At 50.5% G+C, this 20917-nt stretch overlaps 1 protein-coding gene across 2 annotated transcripts in view; it reads right to left on the bottom strand.

Annotated features, from left to right (window-relative positions):
- RIMS4 (regulating synaptic membrane exocytosis 4) overlaps nt 1-20917 on the bottom strand; it is a 61031-nt gene that overhangs the window by 13674 nt on the left and 26440 nt on the right. Inside the window, exon 2 of one of the 2 annotated variants that reach the window (XM_032350568.1) lies at nt 8470-8611. In XM_032350568.1, the coding sequence (XP_032206459.1) occupies nt 8470-8611 (142 nt within the window). The remainder of the gene's footprint in view (nt 1-8469; nt 8612-20917) is intronic. The other variant, XM_032350569.1, reaches the window with a different exon arrangement.

Below are 20917 nucleotides of genomic sequence, written 5' to 3'. Positions count from 1 at the left end.
GTATCAAAGATCTCACTACACCTTGGGGTCTTCCCTGGAGTAAGACAAAAGGCAGAGGACACAAAGTCCAAGCTGGTTCTAGTTCTGGTCGCCTGCTTGCTCTGTGATCTCTGGTAAGCTGCTGGCATCTCTGTGCTTAAATTGTCTCATGTGCACACAAGACCACTCCCACCTTCCTCTTGGACAGTGTGCAGTGATGCCACCCATGGCTGCCTGTGCTGTATCAGCTTTAAAAGTTTCAAAAATCTCTGTTCATAGGGTCCATTCGCAAAGGGGTGGGAGAGAGTCTGCTGGATTAAATACCATATACGTGCCAGTTCCTGAACCATGTCTTGTATGTAGCAGGAACTCAATAAATGTTCTCTGTCAGGGGCACCTGGGTGGCTCAGTGGGCCAAAGCCTCTGCCCTCAGCTCAGGTCATGATCCCAGGGTCTTGGGATTGAGCCCCACATCGGGCTCTCTGCTTAACAGGGAGCCTGCTTCCTCCTCTCTCTCTCTGCCTGCTTCTCTGCCTACTTGTGATCTCTGTCAAATAAATAAATAAATAAAATCTTAAAAAAAATGTTCTCTGTCAAACCCTTCAGCTGGTCCCAGACTGGGAAAATACAGTGGCTGAGACAGACCTTGGATTCCAGTGCTGTGCAACCTGGGATAAGTTTTGTAACCACTCTGAGCTGCTGTTTCATTTCTATGCAATGGGGGATAAACTGGGATCACTTTACTGGGTTGTGGGGAGAGTCAGCGAGAAGGTGCAGGCAAGGTACTCGGCAGGGGCCCCAGCACATGACATATGCTGGGTGAATGAACACGGCCTCTGCTGTCTGTGCTGGAAGGACCTCTCCTCCCTCGCCATGGTACTTTCATGGCACTTCTGACTCCAGACCTGTTTGGAATTGCAGCGTCTGGATGCCTAAGACCAAGGCCAGGCTCTGAGGAGGTGTGTGTGTTGTGGGTGGGGGGGGGCGTGTAGTGAGGGGAGGATAGATGGGTGGAATATGGAGGAGGACCGCAGCGGCTGGTCCCCCCCGAGGACACACACCAGCCGCGTGGGTAGAGGCCCAGGCCTGAAACAGGATTACAACCCCTGGGCCGCTGGCCTTTTATTTTGTGTTAATGGTGAAATAAGATTTCCTGCATTTCAAATCTTGTTAGTTTTGTTTGCAGAACTGAAACCCATTTGTCTTTTTATTATTAACCTTTGAGCTCCGTTTGGCTGGAGCTCTGTGGATTTTCTGTGCTCTCGACAGTTAAGGAACTAACTGGGTTACTTGGGGGCTGGCTCTTCTCTTTTCCGGATGGATCACCTATGTCAACTGCATCCGAAATTAAAAGGCTGCACAGCCCTCGTGGTGATTATAGGTTATGTGGCTCTGAAAGGTTTTAGTGGTTTACGGGTTCGCTGTTCTCCCATTCACTGCCTGCCCCCCTGTTTCCTCCCATCCATCCGGCCACCCACAGACCCGCGGAGCCTCCACTACACTCATTTGCTATCATGCAAACTAGCATTCCTAAAAATCACTCTGCAGGGCAAAATCCTCCCAGAAGAAATCACGGAGCTTTGGGGGAAAACAGGGTTAGGGGCACACCAGCCAAACACTATGTCAGTATCATGTATATACACACACACACACACACACACACACACACAACAGGAACATAGTAAAAACAGTCTTTAAACACATTAAACGGTTACGAAATGCATATAGACTACAATAAATACGGTGCTTTACCGAGGCAATGACCTAAAAGTTTGCTTGTGGAAATGAGTGCCGGAAGGATCGCAGCCCGGGCTGTCTGAGACGGGGAAGAGAGCTGTAAGGCCCAGTGTGCAGGGGGCAGGGGGCAGGAGCCGCGGGAGCAGGGAGCGGCTGGAGGGCTGTATGGGTGCTCCCGCGTGGGGGCTGTTTTCAGCGTTCCCCTCGTGTTTCTCAGAATGAAACGCACCTCAGCAAAAGCAAAATCTGTACTGTGCTCAAACTATTCCCTAATACTTCAACTGTGTTGGAACAAATGCACGTTTTCAAAACAAGCGGTGTCGCAGAATTGGCTGTGTGCCAGGAGACACAGAATCCACAATCCCAACTCCATCTCCAGCTTCTCAAGCACCCAGATGTTTCCACACCTGCCCCCAAGCACATGAGTGTGGCTCGCGGGCCTGATGCCAGGGATTTGACTTTTTTATTTATCCAATAAATAACAGAATGGGAAACCAAGGCATAGAAATGTTACATAACCCCAAGATCACTCTGCTAGAAACTGGCAGTCTGGCTCCGGAGTGCATCTGCTTAACCACTCTGCTCTGCTGTGTCTACACGCCCCGGGGAGAGTGTCCCCTTGCCCAGAGCCGAGCCCCAGGGTCTGTAGTCTGGGCTCCGGGTGGGTTAGGCAGTCCTGGATTGGGAGCCCCGCCCCGCATGCCACGCCCACCCCCGCTTGTAGCTGTGGAGACACATCTTCACCTCTCTGAATCCGGGTTTCCGTTTTGGTGAGGCAGGAATAAACGACAGGGTGCCCTTCAGTGCCGTTGTAAGTACTAAGCAAGATGAACTTCTGAGAACTCAATCTGGCACAGCCAAATGTGCCATAAATACTAGTGTTTACAAAACAGAACAAAACAAACCCCCGTGTCTCCTAGCTCACAGCCCCAGCCAGTCCCGGTCCATCCTTCAGGCACGAACCGTTACAGAGCAGAGGTGGGCAAGGGAAAGGGGGTCCCAGCCACCCGCCGGACCCCCTGGGGCCTTTGGTGACCAGGGAAACATAGACTTGGCAAAAACATGACCCTGAACCCAGCTGAGGTGGCCACGCACCAGTTCCCACACCCTGCTTTCCAGGGCTGTGGGCACAGTGACCCAGACGCCCAGGGAGCTGGATGTCAGTGACCCAAACGCCTCAGGACAACAAGGGACAGAGGGAAAGAGGACAAGAGGCTTTGGGAGCTGGCTTCAAGAGCTTCTGGGACCCAGAGAAGATGCTGAGGCTGTGATTCTGTGTGATGGAGGTTAAGGAAGGGCAGGAAGGAGTGGAATGTGGGGGTGCTCCTGCTCATAGCCCCTACCCACTATCCATCAGAATTTGCAAAATATCACCTGTAGTCCAGGTCCTAGACTGGGCAGCACTGAACTAGATACACCCATGACCATTAATGACCAAGTGGAGGCTGCCGTGGGGGGCCAGAACAGACCGTGGAAGCAGCTGACGCAGCCAGAGGAATGGCTGACCTCGCCGTTCCCCCCTCCTCTGCCCACTCCCAGGGCAGACATTACTAGTCAACCTCCACACTCCTGCCAAGGCTGGACGAGGCTCCAGAATCCTTCTCTGCACAGCATTCCAGGCAGCCAGTATCAATTAGCTGGAGCTGGTGCCGGAGATGAAGCCTATGTGCCAGTTCTGAGCTGAGATCTGGAGGAGGAATGAGTCAGAGGGTGGAGAGGGAGGAAGGTGGGAAAGGCAGTGCCAGGCAGAGGAAGCGAAGGCCGAAGCACAGACCGGCAGGGGAGACGGAGGGAGGTGCAAGACATTCAGGGCACTGGAGCAGGGGGCACATGGTCGGGGCCTGGGGGAGGCTGGCAGGGATCAGCAGAAGGAAGCGCTGAGTGACAGACTGCGGAGTCTCGACCACAAGGGAGACTCGCGAGCATGCAGGCAAGAGTGATGAGTGGCCTCACCGGGGTTGGGGGGGGTGGGAGGGAGAGAAATGGATGAGTCAAAGACAGTTAGGAATAAACTGGAAGAGCCCAACGGGGGGCTGGATATGGAAATGGAAAGTGAGAGGGGAAGCCGCCTGGGAGAACCCCAGGTCTCTGGTTTGGGCAGCCTGGAGGAGCCAGTGGCGCTGTTTGCTCCTTCCCCGCCATCCCCCTCCCGACCCTCCCCTCATCCGCGCTCACGGACTCTCTCGGACTCTCCCTGCCAATCCCTGTGCCCCTCCTGCCTCTAGCAAGCACTGTGCTGCAGGGAGGGTAGCAGGGTCCCCAGAAAGCAGCCACCAATCCCTAAGGAAGGAGGGTCAACTGTGACTACTTCGGCTCCCCCTACCGCGGGGGACAGCGCTCAGGTGCACGCTCCACCTGGCTCCCAGAGTCCCTATAAGCATCAAGCTCTAGCCTACAGTGGCAGCTCGCTTCTTAAAGCCCGTGTTTCTGGATGCCTGCTCTGCTCCGCTCCTCTCACACGCTCCTCCACCGTGGTTTTCTGGAATCATCCTCAAGTGAATGACTCGCACTCAAATCCACCTCTCGGGTTTGGTTCTGGGGAACCCAAACTGTAGCGCTCACCAAGGGAGCAGCTCAGGTTCAGGGGGTGTGTGGGAAGGCGCTGTTCTCGTGGTCCTTTCTCAGGGGGCGTGAACCCCTGCCCTTTATCTGGAGAGACGGGACTGCTGGAGGAGGGGTGGCGAGCTCGGCTCTCCCGATCCCAGAGCTGTTCCCTTCCGTCCTTAACATAGAGAACTCCAATTTTTCCACCGGGCAGAAAGGGGCTCTGGGAAGGAAAGCCCCTCCCCAGCCCCAGGAGACAGACCAGGGTCGGTCCGACCTGCTGAGATCTTGGGAGGGAAAAGATGAAGGGACTCCCTGAGCCACCACACCACCCTGAAGTGCCCGCCTCCCGAAATCCTGATGAATGCAACCATTAAGTGTCAACCAGTGAAGTGTAAAGGTCTTAACCAGTCAAGTGTAAAGATTAAGGGCAGATTCCAAGGCCCAGATCTGAAGCCTGGCATATGAAGCCACTTACTGGATGAGTGACCTTGGGCATGTTCATTAACCTCTTTTGGCTTCTGTGTCCTAGTCCGTAAAATGGGGACATTCGCAGTCTTGGCGTCATCAGGCTGTTGTGAGGATTAAATGGGCCAACACATATAAAAGCACTTTGCACAGTGTCTGCCCAGAGCAAGTGCCCGGTAAGGGATAGCTCTAGAACGTGACTCCCACCGCCAGGGCCTCTCAGCCTCCATGTGCACACAAGCCCCCAGGAGAGCTTGTAAAGCTTCAGCTTCCAATTCAGGAGGTCTGGGGTGGAGCCGGAGACCCTGCATTTCTAACCAGCTCCCACGGGATGCCATTAATGCCGGACTGGGGGCCACACTGGGAACCGCAAAGGCTGACGTCACTGCCAGCTACCACCACGCAGCCTGGAGCCCAAGGAACTTCAGTGACAGAGCAGCCCCACCCATACGCACCCCATCCCTAGCCCAGAGACCTGGTGAGGATGCAGGGTTTCTTATGTTCTCTACGCCTGTCCTTGGAAGCTCTTAACTCACTGCGAGTTGCTCGGTCAGTGCCAGGCAGGGCCTCCCAGGTGTCCAGCCCAACTGTCTAGCACACCGTAGGCACTCAGTCGCGTTTGCTGGAAGAAAAACCCCTGCGCCCACTTGCAGGAATACACACGCCAGTGAGCCAGGGCACAGGCAGACAGGTCCAGCAGCGCCAGGGGCTGCGGGCTCGCAGGGGCCGCTCCAGCCCGCTGGCTCGGCGTAAGCCTCAGCTGGGCTGGCAGGAGCCCAAGGGGAGGACAGTCACACCCCTTCCTATTTCAGAGCCTGGCATCTGGGTCCCACCAGTACCCAAAATACCTCCAGAACAAGGAGGAGGCCGGCCACAGCTCCACGTTCCCCCGTCCTTTCTATGCCCCTTCCTTGCCCCGGTGTTAGGTGGAGTGGTGGAGCCTGGCTGGGCTCCATCAAGACTCTCTCCTCTGCTGGAGCCGGTACCCTCCAACCCACCCGACCCTTCCTCAGCTGGGCTCAAGATAGCCACCCAAACCTTCTGACAATCCTAAATGTCACAACAAACATCAAGGCCGTGCTTGCTCTGTGCTAAGTACTTTGCAGACACAGCTGCATCTGGGGCAGCCCCTGTATCCAGCAAGATACAGCTGGACACAAGGAGCAAAATACCCAACTAACAGGGGCGAACCAACAAGGAACAACAAGAATCACAGCCAACAATAACAGACTAATAGTGCCTGCTAGTGCCAGCCTCTGTCCTAAGCGCCCATACCTGTGTTAATTCACGTAAGCCACACAACAACTCTGAGAGTCTCTGTGTGCTACTACTGTCCCCTTTCCACAGATGAAGAAACTGGGCTCACAGACGGGAAGTAACTTCCCCAAAGTCACATAGCTACTAGGAAGCAGAAATGAGGCACTAACCAGACCTATCTGACTCTAGGGTCCAGGTTTGGACTCTAACTCAGACTTTCCGGTCCCTTAAAGCACATTGTAACAGATGACACAAGAGCCACCTCCCAAGCACCTGTCCTGTGCAGACATCAGCTCATTTCTCCTTCACGATGCCCTCCTATGCTGCTGTCCTTGGACAAGTCACAGGGCTTCTCGGAGCCATCCGTAAAATGGGGCTCTGCGTTTCACCCCCTGATCTTACTCCCCACACCACACCACCCTCCCCCCGAGCTGCCTATGAGACCAACAGACCAGATGTTTGCCAGCCTCCTGACACTTAAGAGGCCAAGAGATGTGCCCAAGGCCACCTGGTGGTCACTGGCAGACCCAGGACTAGGACCAAACCTCCTGACCCTCTGGAACTCGGCAGAGACCCACTGCTACCCCGAGGCCTATGATACCTTCCTGCAAGCATTGCCGCCTTGCCAAATTTCTCAGGTTAAAGAAAACATTTGTTCCCTTCCTCCTCCTCCTCTTCCTCTCCCTCCCGCCTGTCCTCCTCCTCTTCTCGCCCTCCGGAAAGCCTCCCTAGGAGGTGGGTGGAACGCAGCATCTGCCAAGGCAAGGCCATTCACAGAGGCCGGAGATGCCCAGTTTAGGAGGGGCTGGGGGTGGGAAGGCTTCCAGCCAGCAGGAACCCCCCGCTGGGAGGTAGCGCAGAAGGTGGCGGCTGAGCCCCAGCCCTGGGCCCGCCCTGGTGTCTGCGCCTGGAGAGGCCCCTTAGCCAGTGCTGTCCAATGGCACCGTCTGCGAGGGCAGACATGCTCTATACCCGCGCTGTCCCAAACAGCAGCCACGGGGCACGCACTGCTGAGTGCTTGGAACATGGCCAGCACGGTGGAGAAACAGAATATTTCATTTCATTCCATTTAAATCAATTTACATTTCAATAGCCACATGTCTGGCGTCCACTGTACTGGACCCTCCCCAAGCCCCAGTGTCCTCATGAGGGTGATGAGAACCCCCACGACCCTGGCTGAGGACAGCTAAGACAAGGGAGCGATGTGCTGCCACAGAATAAGCCCCCCACCGGGAGTCACGGGACTCGAGTTCCAGACATGTTAACATGCTCTGTGACCCGGGACAAGCTCCCCAGCCTCTCTGAGTGCCCTGGTCATCTGTACAATGAGAAAGTCACCTGCGAGCCAAGTTTCTTTGCTAAGAATCCATGGATGGGCTCTAGGGGAATCTGGGAACCCGCTGGAATTATGAGAAGAGTATGCTTGTACGACTGTGTGCGAGAATGAGTGTGAATGTATGTGTGAGAGAATGCGTGTCGCTGCGTGTGGGAATGAGTGCGACTCCCTGACTCTGTGTGTGTGTGTTTCGGTGTAGGTGCACATATTTCTTAGGGGAACGAAGGCCCAAAACTTGCCCAAAACTCTCAAAGAGCCCATCATTGTTGCAAAGACGAGAACCCTCAGTCTAGAATATGTTCCCTCAGGCAGCCCTTAAGAAACGGAGTTTCGGGCGTCTGGGTGGCTCAGTGGGTTAAGCCGCTGCCTTCAGCTCAGGTCATGATCTCAGGGTCCTGGGATCGAGTCCCGCATCGGGCTCTCTGCTCAGCAGGGAGCCTGTTTCCTCCTCTCTCTCTCTGCCTGCCTCTGCCTGCTTGTGATCTCTCTCTGTCAAATAAATAAATAAAATCTTTAAAAAAAAAAAAAAAAGAAGAGAAACGGAGTTCCGAGCTCCACTCCCAGAGGCTCGGACTCAGGGCATGGGGTCTGCAGTCTGGATCGGGAACAAATACCCTGGGGGGCTATGTACCGTCAGGGGAGAGAGAAACTGGGCGAGGACACGGTCCTATCTAATATTTCGTGGTCTGACATGTGTGAAACTCCTTATCCAGCAGGAATCTGTATCTTTAAAACCAATCATGATTTCAGAAACTAAGAAAGTAAAGAGCAAAGAGTAACATCACGATAAAACCCCTCTCGAACCCCTCTTTATTTCCCAACACTGACATGCGGCACTCACATGCCAACGCTGTCCTCCGCTCTCTGTACGTGCGAACCCACGGAGTCCTCACAACACCCCCTCTGAGGCCGCCAGCATCAGCCGGTTTGACAGATGGGCAAACGGAGGCGCAGAGAAGGACTCGCCCAGGGCCGCGCGGCCAGTGTGCTCTGCTGCCCCCTTAGAGCTTGCGTGCTTCGTCGCCTCCCTTCTGCAGGCCTGAGGCTGAGTCAGGGCTCCAGATAGGGTGGCTCGGCCCCTCCCACCCACCCCCACAAGGGCCCACGAGAGTCAGCAGGGCTGACAGCAGGCCCGGCCCCACACTCACTTGCCCTCGGAGCCGTAGCTATTCATGCTGTCCTCAATGGACTCGTGGCTGGCCTGGCGCAGCGTCCGGCTGGGCATCTCCACTGCCAGGCCGGTCTCCGTGCTCCTCTGGATGGCTCCCTTCAGCCTCCGGCTGTCCCCTTCTAGGCGGAGAGGCCAAGAGCAATGGGGAGAGAGACAAGGTATGGGAAGGGACAGAGACACAAGTCATCTGGTTAGTGTCTGGACCCTGCCCAGGGTCGGCCCGCACCCCCAGTCCCTCCTCCTACCACCAGCCTCACCCGCGGCCCCTCCCTGGGTGGCCCTGCCCTTCACACCCACCCCACAAGAAGCAGCGCAGGAGTCCTGGTAACAGCCGGATTCATTTACAGCTACGTTTCCCCCCTTGGATTCACCTCCCCACTGCGACTCTCTACAGGTCATGTCTCCTCCTCCTCTCCAGTTACTCTTTATTGAGCACCTACTCTGTGTCACACTCTGTCGCATGCTTTGCTTGCATTTGGACCAGGTTTTCCCCCACCTCAGCACAACCGGCAGTTTAGATGGGATCCTGCTTAGTTGTCGGGGACGTCCTGTGCATTCTGGAAGGTCGATTGATATCCCCGGCCTCTACCTACCAGACGCTAGTAGCACCCTCCAGTCCAGGGTGGCCATCTAGAATGTCTCCAGACATTGCCAAATATCCCCTGGGCGTGGGGGTGAGGGGAGCAAGTCACCCCAGATGGAGGATCACTGATTGAGACCACTGGCTCTGAAACCAGCCTGCCCAGGTTCAAGTGTGGATCTCTTTCTCACTGGCTGTGAGACTTTAGGCAAATCACTCAGCCTCTCTCTGCCTCTATTTCCTCAACTGTACAATAGGAGAACAACAGGCTTATAACGAATGGCCCTCTGCCCTTACTATTCCCTCCCCTCAAATACCCTCTCCTCTGCTAGCTTCCCTTCTGTAATCAAATGTCATCTTAGATGACCTTCCTTGCCATTCTCTAGCCCCTGCCACCCACCCCGCATCCTGTCGCCCTGATCGGGCTTTCTTCCCAACACCACCCCAGACATGTCTGTGCATTACTGGCTTACTGGCCAGTTTCCTGCCCAGGGCAGGTGAACTCAGGACATGGTACTCTGCTTTGTTGACCGTTGAAGCCCCAGGGCTAAGAAGAGGGTCCCACCACAGCACGTGCTCAGTTAATAACTGCTGGCTGAATCGAGGTCTGCCCTGAGAATGGTCTTACTCCTCAACCCCCACATAAGAGAGAGGAGTCTGTTCTCCCACTTAAGCATCAAGGACACAAGACACAGAGGTTAAGCCACTTGTCCACACTCATAGAGCCAGAAAGGGTAGGGGGGTGACGGCACCAAGAGTTGAGCCAGGAGGGTCTCTCTGCTCCACGCTCCACAGCCCGGTTTATCAGGGTGGGTTTTACATCCCTGGCACCTGGCAGGACTGCGGGTGCACTAGAGGCGGGGCTAGGTCTTTAGGGAGAGCTTCCCCAGGTCTTGACAAAGGCTGAGATGAGCTCATAAACCTCAGGGGCTTCCTCAGTGCTGGCTGGTCAACCTGCTGCAGAGAAGCCGTGTCACCCAAATCCCACCATCCTGCTCAGCAAGAGGTAAGGGCCCTGGGGCTGCATGCCAGGAGGCAGAGCAAGACCAGGACACCTCCCACTGGCCTGCTCCTCCTTCCCTCCCACCCACCCACACCCACCCACACACACACACTCACACATACACTGTGTTTCTCAGTGTGTGTGCCCACGTTTGTCTCCCACATGCATCTGCATTATTCAGGCACAGAGATGTCCACACACTCAGAAAAATACATGGTAGCACACACACGTGCAGGAATACACATGCAAACACAGAGCACACTAATGTATGGCTGAGCATTGGTATTTGTGCGTTTCCGTGAGTCTCCATCATGCTGTGCTTCTAAGGCTAACTGGGTATGTGCCAGTCATACACACAGATGCACAGCCATAAGAAGTATACGCCAACCCACTCAAGAAAGCACACAGAGAAACTGACACTGTGCATTTCTGTGTATGTGTCACCTGGGTGTTTCTGGACACGTGGGGAAACACGTGTGTCCCCGTCTCTGTGCTTCCCTTCATCCTAACATTTGCTCTTTCGCTAAGCTGGATCTGCAATCCACCCAACCACTTCTATGCTCCTCTGTGTGTAGCAGGTGCTAAGACAGAGTAAGATCCAGAACCACACACATGCTCACTCAGCAGCACAGACTCACAAGCACAGAGAGATGTCCCCCAACTCACACACACACAGTGCAGACATATGTCCAGGGACGAACCTCACTCCTCCACATCGGGGGTACAAACCCACAGCCCGGCACCCAGCAGGCAGGCTGCAGACACCCGCCTCGGCTTTCTACTTCCCTACAGAGCCCCCGTTCTGGAGATTCACGCTGGTTTGTCCCCGCCCACTAGGGTCTGAAACATTTCTCTTGGAAGAGGGATAACCAAAGCATGACCCAACTCAGTCCCCATGGGGGCTAAGGAGGCGCTCTGGAAAGGTGTGCTTCACATCTGTGTGGCATTCTTCAGGACCAAAGCATTTCACAGCCAAGTACCCTATATGGGCCTCAGGTGAGGCTGGTGTTGCAATCAGGTGGATTGCAGATACAGCTTAGGGAAAGAGCAAATGGTGGGATGAAGGGAAGCACAGAGACGGGGACACACGTGTTCCCCCAAAGTGTCCAGAAACACCCAGGTGACAGAAGTGCAGGCACAGAGTCCCAGCTCTGCAACCACTGGTGGCCAGACCTTGGGCAAGTCAGGCAGCACCAACCCCATGGAGCTGTTGGACATCTGCCACAGAGCCTGGCACAAAGTAGGTGTGAAACAGAAGTAGCCACGGTGACTGTGGAGTAAGACCTCTCAACACTCCCCAAATTGGCTCACACCAACCATCTTCCATTTCCCGCAATTTGCCACCTTCCCCACCGTGGGCGTCCCCAACCTGGTACCCAACCCCACCAAGTTCTGCCATCTACCCTCAGCCATCTCATCCTCCATTGGCCATCTCTCGATGACTCAGTCAAGGTCCCCAAAGTGACTGTGCCAATGCTTTCTCTCCCCAGCCCGTCACCCCATCCAACGACCTTTCCCCCCACTTGGCTGAAAAGATGTGTCTCTGTGACTTGCTCCTTCCCGCTTCCAACCTGCATCATCCTCAGACCTTTCAACACGCCCCTCGACCCTCCCCTGCTCTCTCAGAGGACAGAGCAGGAGGGGGTGACCCTTCTCCTGGCCGAGGCTGATCCACCACCTGTTCTCCTCATCCCACCTCCTCCCACCCGCACCAGGAACGCATCCTCCCATTTGTCCTCTCTGGGCCTTGAATCTGCCACCTCTCCCTCTTCTGGTTCTTTCCACTCCTCCTTTAAGTCTGCTCAAGGCTCCGCTTCTTCCACCACCCCCTTCAAACAGCAAACTCCTTCTGAGCACAGACAACCACATGTTGCCATTTTGGGCAGTGTGGCTTCCATTCCATTCACACAGCTTCCTGAGCCAGTCTCCAGCGGCTGCTCGGGACCAAGGAACGAGGACAGGGCCTCGCCTCAGCCCCCGGCTCCTGTACTGGGGTGCTTCCAATTCTCACAGTGCCCGTCTACTGAGTGCCTTCTGGTCCGGTGGGAGGCCTTCACGAAGATGTGAAATGTGCTTCCAAGGGCTGGTTTCCACTGATAAAGTGCCCATGGACGGAAGACAAAGAGGTGCTTCAGCCTCTGCTTTGGGTCCATCAGGTCCCAGGAAAAGACCCAGGCTTGACCCGTTGTAGCAGACAGTGCTAACGCTCCGCCCAGACCTCACAGATCTCCCTTTTTCCCACTCCTGTGACCCCCTCCCCCAACTGGCTCCTGAAAGCCATCTACCTGCCAAACTTTCATTTGTTTCTCAGTCTTCCTTGGGGCTACTGAGCCCACACTGCCCCCTGATAGACAGAAGCAGAAGTGCCTGGAGGTTTATAACATGTGATCCCCCTAGTCAAAGCCTAAATGGAACAGGAGAAGGAACCCTCAATTCAGGTCCTATGCCTCAAGTCAGAACAACTCTGAGGCATTACACAGGCTCCAGAGGAACCCAGTAGGGGGCGAGGGGCTGAAGCTGCCCTTGTGGGATCTGCCTGACCCCACACCCCACGTGCTTCCTGCTTCCTCAGTCTCCTGTGGGGGCACTTCCGTCAACGAATCTCATCTCAGCATACTTTTTGGGGAAACCTGACTTAAGATACCTGCCTTGACTGGCACCCTAAGGAAGTCGAAGTTCAAAAATCTTTGCACTGGTGGGTTCCAGCATCACAATGGGAACACCGTTCCCTTCGTGAATGCGGTGATAAAAAGAGCTGGTGCATAACGAGAGGGGGCATGGGCGAGGGGAGCAAAGGAGAAGCTACGTTGTTCCCAGTTATCACAGTGCCTCACTGGAAAGGTTTGGAGTTTGAGTCCTATAGGCTTTGGGCACCAACTGTAGCCGGCTACTGTAATGTACAAATAAATGGGAGTTTGGATGACCCACTTTTGGCCACCCACTCACAACTTGCTGTACCCAAAACTTGAACTGAGCAGCTTGAATTTTCTCCCACAGGGTCCTAAGTATCCCTCTTCTCCCAATTTGCACGGTGGGGGTGGGGTGGTAGTGCAGAGTGTGAACAGCAACAACTTGGGGTACCAACACCACTGTGTGCTGAACACCGTGCCTCACGCTGGAGCTAGGACAGTATGAGTGGCATGGTCCCTGCCTCCATGGGGCTCACAGTTCAGAGGGGGAGGTGGACCCTGAACAGATGATCGCACAATTAATCACAAGTGCTGTAAGTGCTTTGGAGACCAAGTACAAAATGGAGTGACAGCACCCATTGGGGAGCCCGTGGGAGGGGGACTAATGCATGCTACTGATTACTGCAGCCTTTGAATTAAGTCACCTCAGATTTCTCCTTTGACTTCCCTGACAGTAAATTTTATGAATCTCCTCCGGTCCCTCTGACTACTGTCTCCATCTCTATACATGAGGCCCTCAGTCATGCAGTTCTTGGGTTCTCTCTGTCTCTAGACCTTGCCCCCTGATGATGTCATTCCCCTCCCACAACCTGAGGACCATCCTATGCAAATGAATCCCACCCCCAACCTGAACCCCTTAACTCTGGCCAGAGCAATACTTCTGACGGCATTCTGAGCATCACTGCCTGGGTGACGAGCAGAATCCCAGGAGGCAACCTGGCCAAAACTAAACCCACCTCTGGTCCTACTTCCCCCAATCAACTCAGCTACCCAGACTCAGAATCCCCTCAGGACCTGACTTTTCCCCCTCTCTCATCAAACGGCAGGTCTTATAAGGTCTTTGCACATAAGAGCTCTTATCTCTCCCCTTCCTTGTCCATTTTCACAGCCAACCACCCTGATTACCTCAAGTCTAAACTATGCCAGCAGCCTCCTAACTGGTCTCCCTGCTTCCAACCCACCCACCCAACAAGTCATTAAGAGATTAACCATCTTAAATTGTCACTTCAGACAAAGATATTCTACTCCCACTCATTTATTCTACACAAATAGTCACAAAAGTACACAAAGATATGCATGAAGAGGTTCCCCATGTATCATTTACACCAGTGAAATGCTGGAATTAACTGTCCATTGGTAGGGGACTAGTTTACTAAATGACCCATCTCCACAATAAAATACTGTATAACAGTTAAAACAAATCATCTAGGGGTGCTTGGCTGGCTCAGTCAGGAGAGCATGCAGCTCTTGACCTTGGAGTTGTGAGTTCGAGCCCCACACTGGGTGTAGAGATGACTTAAAAATAAAATCTTTTTTTTTAAAAAAAGAATCATCTGGATTTTACACACACAGTGACACAGAAAGACTGCCTCAACATATTGTTAACAAAGTACACTGCAGGACACTATGTAAATCATAATACCATTTTTGTAAAGCTATAGATAGCTTATATATATTTGGGAGGAAATCTGGGAGGATATGAACTGAACTGTTAATGGGGAATAACTGTAGGGAGAAACACTGTCAGAAGAGGGGTATGACAGATGTGTTTCTGTAACTTTCAAATCCAAGTACTACAAGATCTATACAGAAAAGTGCACAAGGGGCGCCTGGGTGGCTCAGTGGGTTAAAGCCTCTGCCTTTGGCTCAGGTATGATCCCAGGTCCTGGGATCGAGCCCCACATTGGGCTCTCTGCTCAGCAGGGAGCCTGCTTCCCTTTTTCTCTCTCTGCCTGCCTCTCTGCCTACTTGTGATCTCTGTCTGTCAAATAAATAAATAAAATCTTAAAAAAAAAAAAAAGTGCACGAACTCAAAGCATACAGCCTGATGAATTTTCACAAAGCAGACATACCTATATCACCAGCACCCAGATGAAGAAACAGAGCATTGCCAAGACTCCCAAAGCCCTCTGTGCCCCATCTTCTGGTCTCTCTCACTATACAAGGGAAGCCACTATGGTGATCTCTAACACCAAATATTAGTTTTGTTTCTGAACTTTATAAGGCAGAGAATGGTCTTTTGGGGAGGGGGAAGCTGGCTTCTTCAGTGTTATGGTGAATGTATAAGATCCAGTCACATTGTGTGTAGTTGTAGACACTTATTATCACTGCTATACAGATTCTACTGTATGAATATAGTACAATCGATTTATCCATTGTATAATTTAGGGCTTTTTTTTTTCAGTATGGGGTTATTAGGAACAATGTTGCTATGATTACTTCAATGCTCGGCCTTTAGGGAAGATTCACACACATGTCTCAGAAATATACCTAGAAACAGAACTTCTGGGTTGTAGGGCAAGCATTTGTTCAGCTGCCAAATGACTTGCCAAAGTAGTTTTACCAAGTTACACTGCAACCAGCCCATTGGGAAAGTTTTATTTCTCTTTTGTATGTTTCTATGACCTTTGAATTTTTTATAGTTAAATGTATTAATTCTACATATAAGTGAAGGTGAAATATAAATTTATAAGTAAATCACTTCAATCATGCCATGATCTTATTTAAAACCTTGGAATGGCTCCCCATTGCATGTCAAATTAGGTTCAACCTTTGCATCCAGGCACTCAAGACGCCATCATCTGATTCCTAGCCCATCTGCTACTGGTCTCCCCCATTCTTCACACCCCAGATACATTCTCAGCAACTCCTCACCTTGGTTTTCTCTCCTTTATTTTCCTCCCTTCCTCACCTTCTCTATCAAAATTCTAGCTATCCTCCAGAGCTAAATTTTAAATAACACAATTTACTCAGCACTCAGCAAACTCAGGGCTGTTATGAAGATTAACTATAACAATAAAGTAATATAATAACACTAACATTTAATCTTCAGGATGTCCTAGGTGGGAGGTGGCATACCACAAGCACTTGATAAAGATGGCTATTACTATTATTATCACCACCCTGTCAGATGTTGTGCCCAGTATTTTAAGAGGCATCACAGCATTTAACTGTTACAATAAACTGTGAGCAAAACAGTTACTGCCCCATTTTATAGGAGGAGAAAATAAGAATACAGGAGGCTAAGGAACACTCCCAGGGACACACACCTACTAATGACAGAGGTGGAATTCAAACCCAGGTCTTTCAAACTCCAATAACCATGTTTTTAATGAACCACTAAACTAAACCCACTAAGCTCTACCACAGAACTCAAATGTCATCTCTTCCACAAAGACTTCCCTGATTAGAATCCTGGAGTCCCAGGGGGCACTTCCTCTTCACCTCTCCTGAAGTTATCTATTCCACTGAACCTTGAAACACAGTTCTTAGTCAAACTAGTGGGTACCTATGTCTACAGTGTAAGCTCATTCCTCCCTTACTTCCCTTCAGCACCAAGGACAGTGCCCAATATGTCTAATCCCCATGAATAGTGTTTAATCACGATTAGGCAGAGAGGCATGCAGGTGAGGGGTTGGGGGGCCTGCTCCCTGCTGAGCAGAGAGCCCAATGCGGGGCTCCACCCTAGGACCCTCAGATCATCACCTGAGCTAAATAAATAAAGGCAGAGGCTTAAACCATTGATCCACCCAGGTGCCCCAAAACTGGCTTTATTTTTAGGACGTGCTGCCAAGAAAAATGCAAATCTTCCAATAAAGAAAACAAGTAAGTTTCACTCAGGTATTTATACCTGAATATAAATGTGTTTAATGTACTTTCTCCCAAAAACAAGCATTCATAAGGAACGAGATAATAAAACAATCATAAAGATAAATTAAAAATTAGAGTAGATACCATCATTCTTAGAACTTACCCTGTGCTAGGCACTAGATAGATAGATATAATTTAACCAAAACTCTGAGAGTCAAGTGTTGGGTATCTTAATTTTACAAAAAGGAACCAGGCTCAGAGCAGTTTAGCTACCTATCCAAGTTTACGCCAGGCAAGACAGAGCTAGGTTTTAAACCCAGATCTGTGTGAAAGCAGATCCTATACTCTTAACCACTAGAGATTCCAAGAATGTGCTGGTGGGAGGTAGAGGGAGGAAGGACTACAACTATTCTCCACTTTGACATTTTATCGAAGATGGGTCTTCACAGCTGTTCTCCAGATGAGGAGCCCAAAGCTGAGAGAGGTCCTATGACTTACCCCAGGTCCCCAGGCTCTAAAAACCCCTCACCACCTCACTGACCAGAGTGAATTCCTGTCTCTGTGAAAGGCCCACTAAAGATCCATATCACAGTCTGTGAAGTCCCCTGGACACAGTCTGGGTCAGTCTGTTATTTATTTTAAACCAGGATCGGAGAAGTATCATGGCCCCTGGGACTCACTGCTCCCCCTACCCACTAGCACTGCCCTTCTTATTCCTCTGAGATGAATACCCTGGAAGCTGCTGCCTCTTCTTCCTTCATGGTCAACCTCTCCCTGGACTACTATTCCAAGTGACTTCAGCTTCATATGTCTCCCTTGCCCATGCCTTAAAAGTCATCGGAAAATCAAGGCTGAGATGACATGCAAGCATTCAGACCTCCTTAGGCCTGATGTTGCCTCTGGCTGTCTCCAAAAACAGGCCAAGGAAGCATAAACCCTGATTGAGGGCGCTTTACCTCCCCATCTTCTCTCCAGAGCTGTCAAAATCTGTCATCCATTAAAATCATAGAAGATTCCATTTGGAGGGAACTTGGGATCATCCAGACTAATATCTTCCTGTGTAGAGGGGCAACTGAAGTCTACAGAGGGACATGCGGCAATGACTATATTGAAATTAGAATTCAGGTCTCTTCACTATCAACCTCTCAGTCCCTTTCACCATAAACAGCCATTCACTACTATTTCTGAAGCATGTCCAGGAAATAGCAAAGTCTACTCTTGCAGAGTAGTGACTAAAACCATGAACAATGGCGCCTAATGGCCTGAGCTTTATAATTGGGCCTGGTCACTTTATTAGTAATGTGATCTTGGGCAAGTTACTTACCCTCTCCATATCTCAGTTTCCTCCTCTCCAAAAAAAAAAAGGAGAAAACAATGGCAAATTCCTCATAACATTTTTATGAGGATAAAATGAGTTAATATTTGGTAATTTAAAAAAAAAAACACTTAAAACAGGGTCTGGCACATAGTGCTATTAAGTAAATGACATATAAGTATTTGTTAATTAAGTAAACTGTGTCTCCACGCCTCTTTCTGGGGACTCAAAATCAGCCCTACTCTGTATCAGCAAGGTCACAGCCTTAGCTCACTCCCTAGCCTTATCTTGCCTGGACTGCTGCAATAGTCAATGAATGTAGAGGCTCTCAAACAGCCACCTGGAGACCAGTGCTGATCTGACAGTCTGGAATACATTGGGAACTTAGCTAAAAACCCGGTTTCCTCTGTCTCCTCTCCTGGGGATTCTGTTTCAGGAGGCCTAGGGTGGGGTCTGTGAATCTGTAATTTCAGAAGATCCCCAGGTGCCCCGAATGCCTGGTCAGGTGGTCAGCCTCTACTCCAACTAGTGTCCCAGCACCAGAGCATTATCTTCTGCCAGTTCCCCACCCTGTGGCCTGCATGAACTTTCTAAACCTCAATCCTGAGCATGTCATCTCTTTGATTAAAAACCTCCAATCATACCTCAATGCTTGCAGAATAAATTCCAAAGGCCTTAACACAAACTGCCTTTCGGATTTGCTTCCAATCTACATTCTCAGCCTATTTTTTCCCTTTTCTCCAATGTGCTTTCCATTCCATTCACACTGAATAATTCAGGTAATTCCAAACAACCCATGTGACCAACTACCCCCAAATGTCTTGCCAATCATCCTGCATATAAAATTCTCACCATCCCCTTCTCTTCTGGAGAAAGATGCTTTTAAAAACAATTGTTTGGGGCGCCTGGGTGGTGCAGTCACTTAAGCGTCCAACTCTTGGTTTCTTTTCGGCTCAGGTCATGAGCTCAGGGTCGTAAGACTGAATCCTGCACTGAGCTCTGTGCTCAGCAGTCTGCTTAAGACTCTCCCTCTCCCTCAGCCCCTCCCCTAAAATAATAAATAAACCTTTAAAAAAAAAAACCTGTTTGTTGAATTGCTGTGTGTGTGTGTGTGTATACACACAAGTATATATAATATATATGGAAGTGTACAATTATATGATGTACAATTTTAAGTGTATAACTTAATGAATATTACAAAGTGCACTCATCTCTGGAACCAGCACCCAGATCAAGAAACAGAACCTTGCCAATGCCCCAGAAGCCCCTCATGAGCCATGGTTACTTCTCCAAGAGTAGCATTATCCTGACTTCTAACACCGCAGGTTAGTTCTGCCTCTTTTGTACTTCTGTATACACAGAATCATCTACTGTATATTCTCCAAGGTTGACTTCTTTAACAACCTTATGTTTTTGAGTCTCATTCACACTGATTGTTTCAATGCAGCTCATTCATTCTCATACTCTTATATGTCAAAACTCTACTGCTGATGAACATTGTAGTCTCCAGTTTAGGGATAGTACCAAAGGCTCTGCCAAAGACATTCTCATATATGTCTTTTCTTGACCATTTGTGCACTTTTTCTAGGCACAAACCTGGGGGTGAAATTAAGGATATGCATTTAAATGAATTAAGCATGATGTGGACTGGAAAGGTTAACACAGATTATCCTTTACCAGGAAGCAATGTTCTGAAGAAATGAGGCTCAGAGCTAAAATATTTGGGGAAGAAAGATGTGGGAAAACTGCTGACCAACTGTCTATCTGGCTCACATTTATATTCCCCAAATGTAACATTTGTTAAGTAAATGTGTAAAGGGCAGACAGCACCCAAGACAGAAGAGGGAGGGGCAAAAAAGGCCTGGAACTCAGTAAGCATTCAATAAATGCTGCCTATTAAAATTAACCTCTTTAAGGGTCATCGGCCAATGGTTCACTGATACCACCTTTCATATATTGTCATTATTTCATTGATTCTAAGACACACAATTTTAAGACTTCTGAAATTCAGATGTGGATGACAACCAAGGGCACATCTGTTAAATTCTGACGTTTTATTTCTTGAAGGTGTGTAAAATAAAGTTGTGACGTGGAAGTGAAGGTCTCTTAGGGCCATTACAGAACAGGAACGGAGTAGACCTACGTGCTGGGAACTGTCCGTGGTGCTGACCCAAGTGCTGAGGTCCTGGCTTGCCTGGGACAGAGGTAGCAGCTCACGCGGAGGGAAGATCTCAGGACAAAGCAACTCCCACCCCATGTTAGTTTTTAAGCCACAATTCCTTTCCACCTGCTTAATAATGTCTCAGATTCCACCCTTCCACGTAAAGACAGGAACTCCCACTTACCGAGCTCCCAGAGCTCAACCTACGTTACCTCATTTAATCCTCAAAACCACTACTGTTTTGATTTCCAGACATGAAAGTTGACTCAGGGAGGTTAATGAACCTGCCCAAGATGGCAAAGCTGTTAAGTGGGAGAATGATCTCGGTTCAATGCAGACCCAAGTGTAATTTGCCCTTTAGGCTGCTTTACACTGAAGGGATGAGAGGAGAGGGCTGTGTGTGAATTCCTCAGAACGTTGTCCAAGAGGATACAAAGGGGGAAGTGGGAGAGATCATAAAGACACAGACTGAAATTGGTGGGAACAAGGAAGGCAAAGGGCATGTGATAGGAACCTGAGAACACTAGACAGGGAGAGTCTAAAGATTCTGAGAGAATTAACTGGGTAAAGTATATGAATGTGCCTTGTAACTCTAAAGAGTTCTGCCCCTGGAAGGAAATAACTGTTCTCATTTGTCTGATGAAATATGCATTTATGGAAGCTCATTTCCTATCCCATGCTTTTCCTGGCCTTGGAGATTAGAAGACTTGTCCTTAAGGAGCTTACAGTTGGCAGAGAGGGATGGGGAAGATAACAGATAAGTAACTGTCCTTCATTCAACAAACTCTTACCAAGTGCCTATTCAGTGCCAGGGCCTAAGCAGGAGACTCCTAATACAGATGAATTAAACCCAGACATTGTTGAAA

This window comes from Mustela erminea, chromosome 7, assembly GCF_009829155.1.
Source record: "Mustela erminea isolate mMusErm1 chromosome 7, mMusErm1.Pri, whole genome shotgun sequence".
Taxonomy (NCBI): domain Eukaryota; kingdom Metazoa; phylum Chordata; class Mammalia; order Carnivora; family Mustelidae; genus Mustela; species Mustela erminea.
The sequence above is the reverse complement of the archived record's forward strand: the minus strand, read 5'-3'. Positions and strand labels throughout refer to the sequence as shown.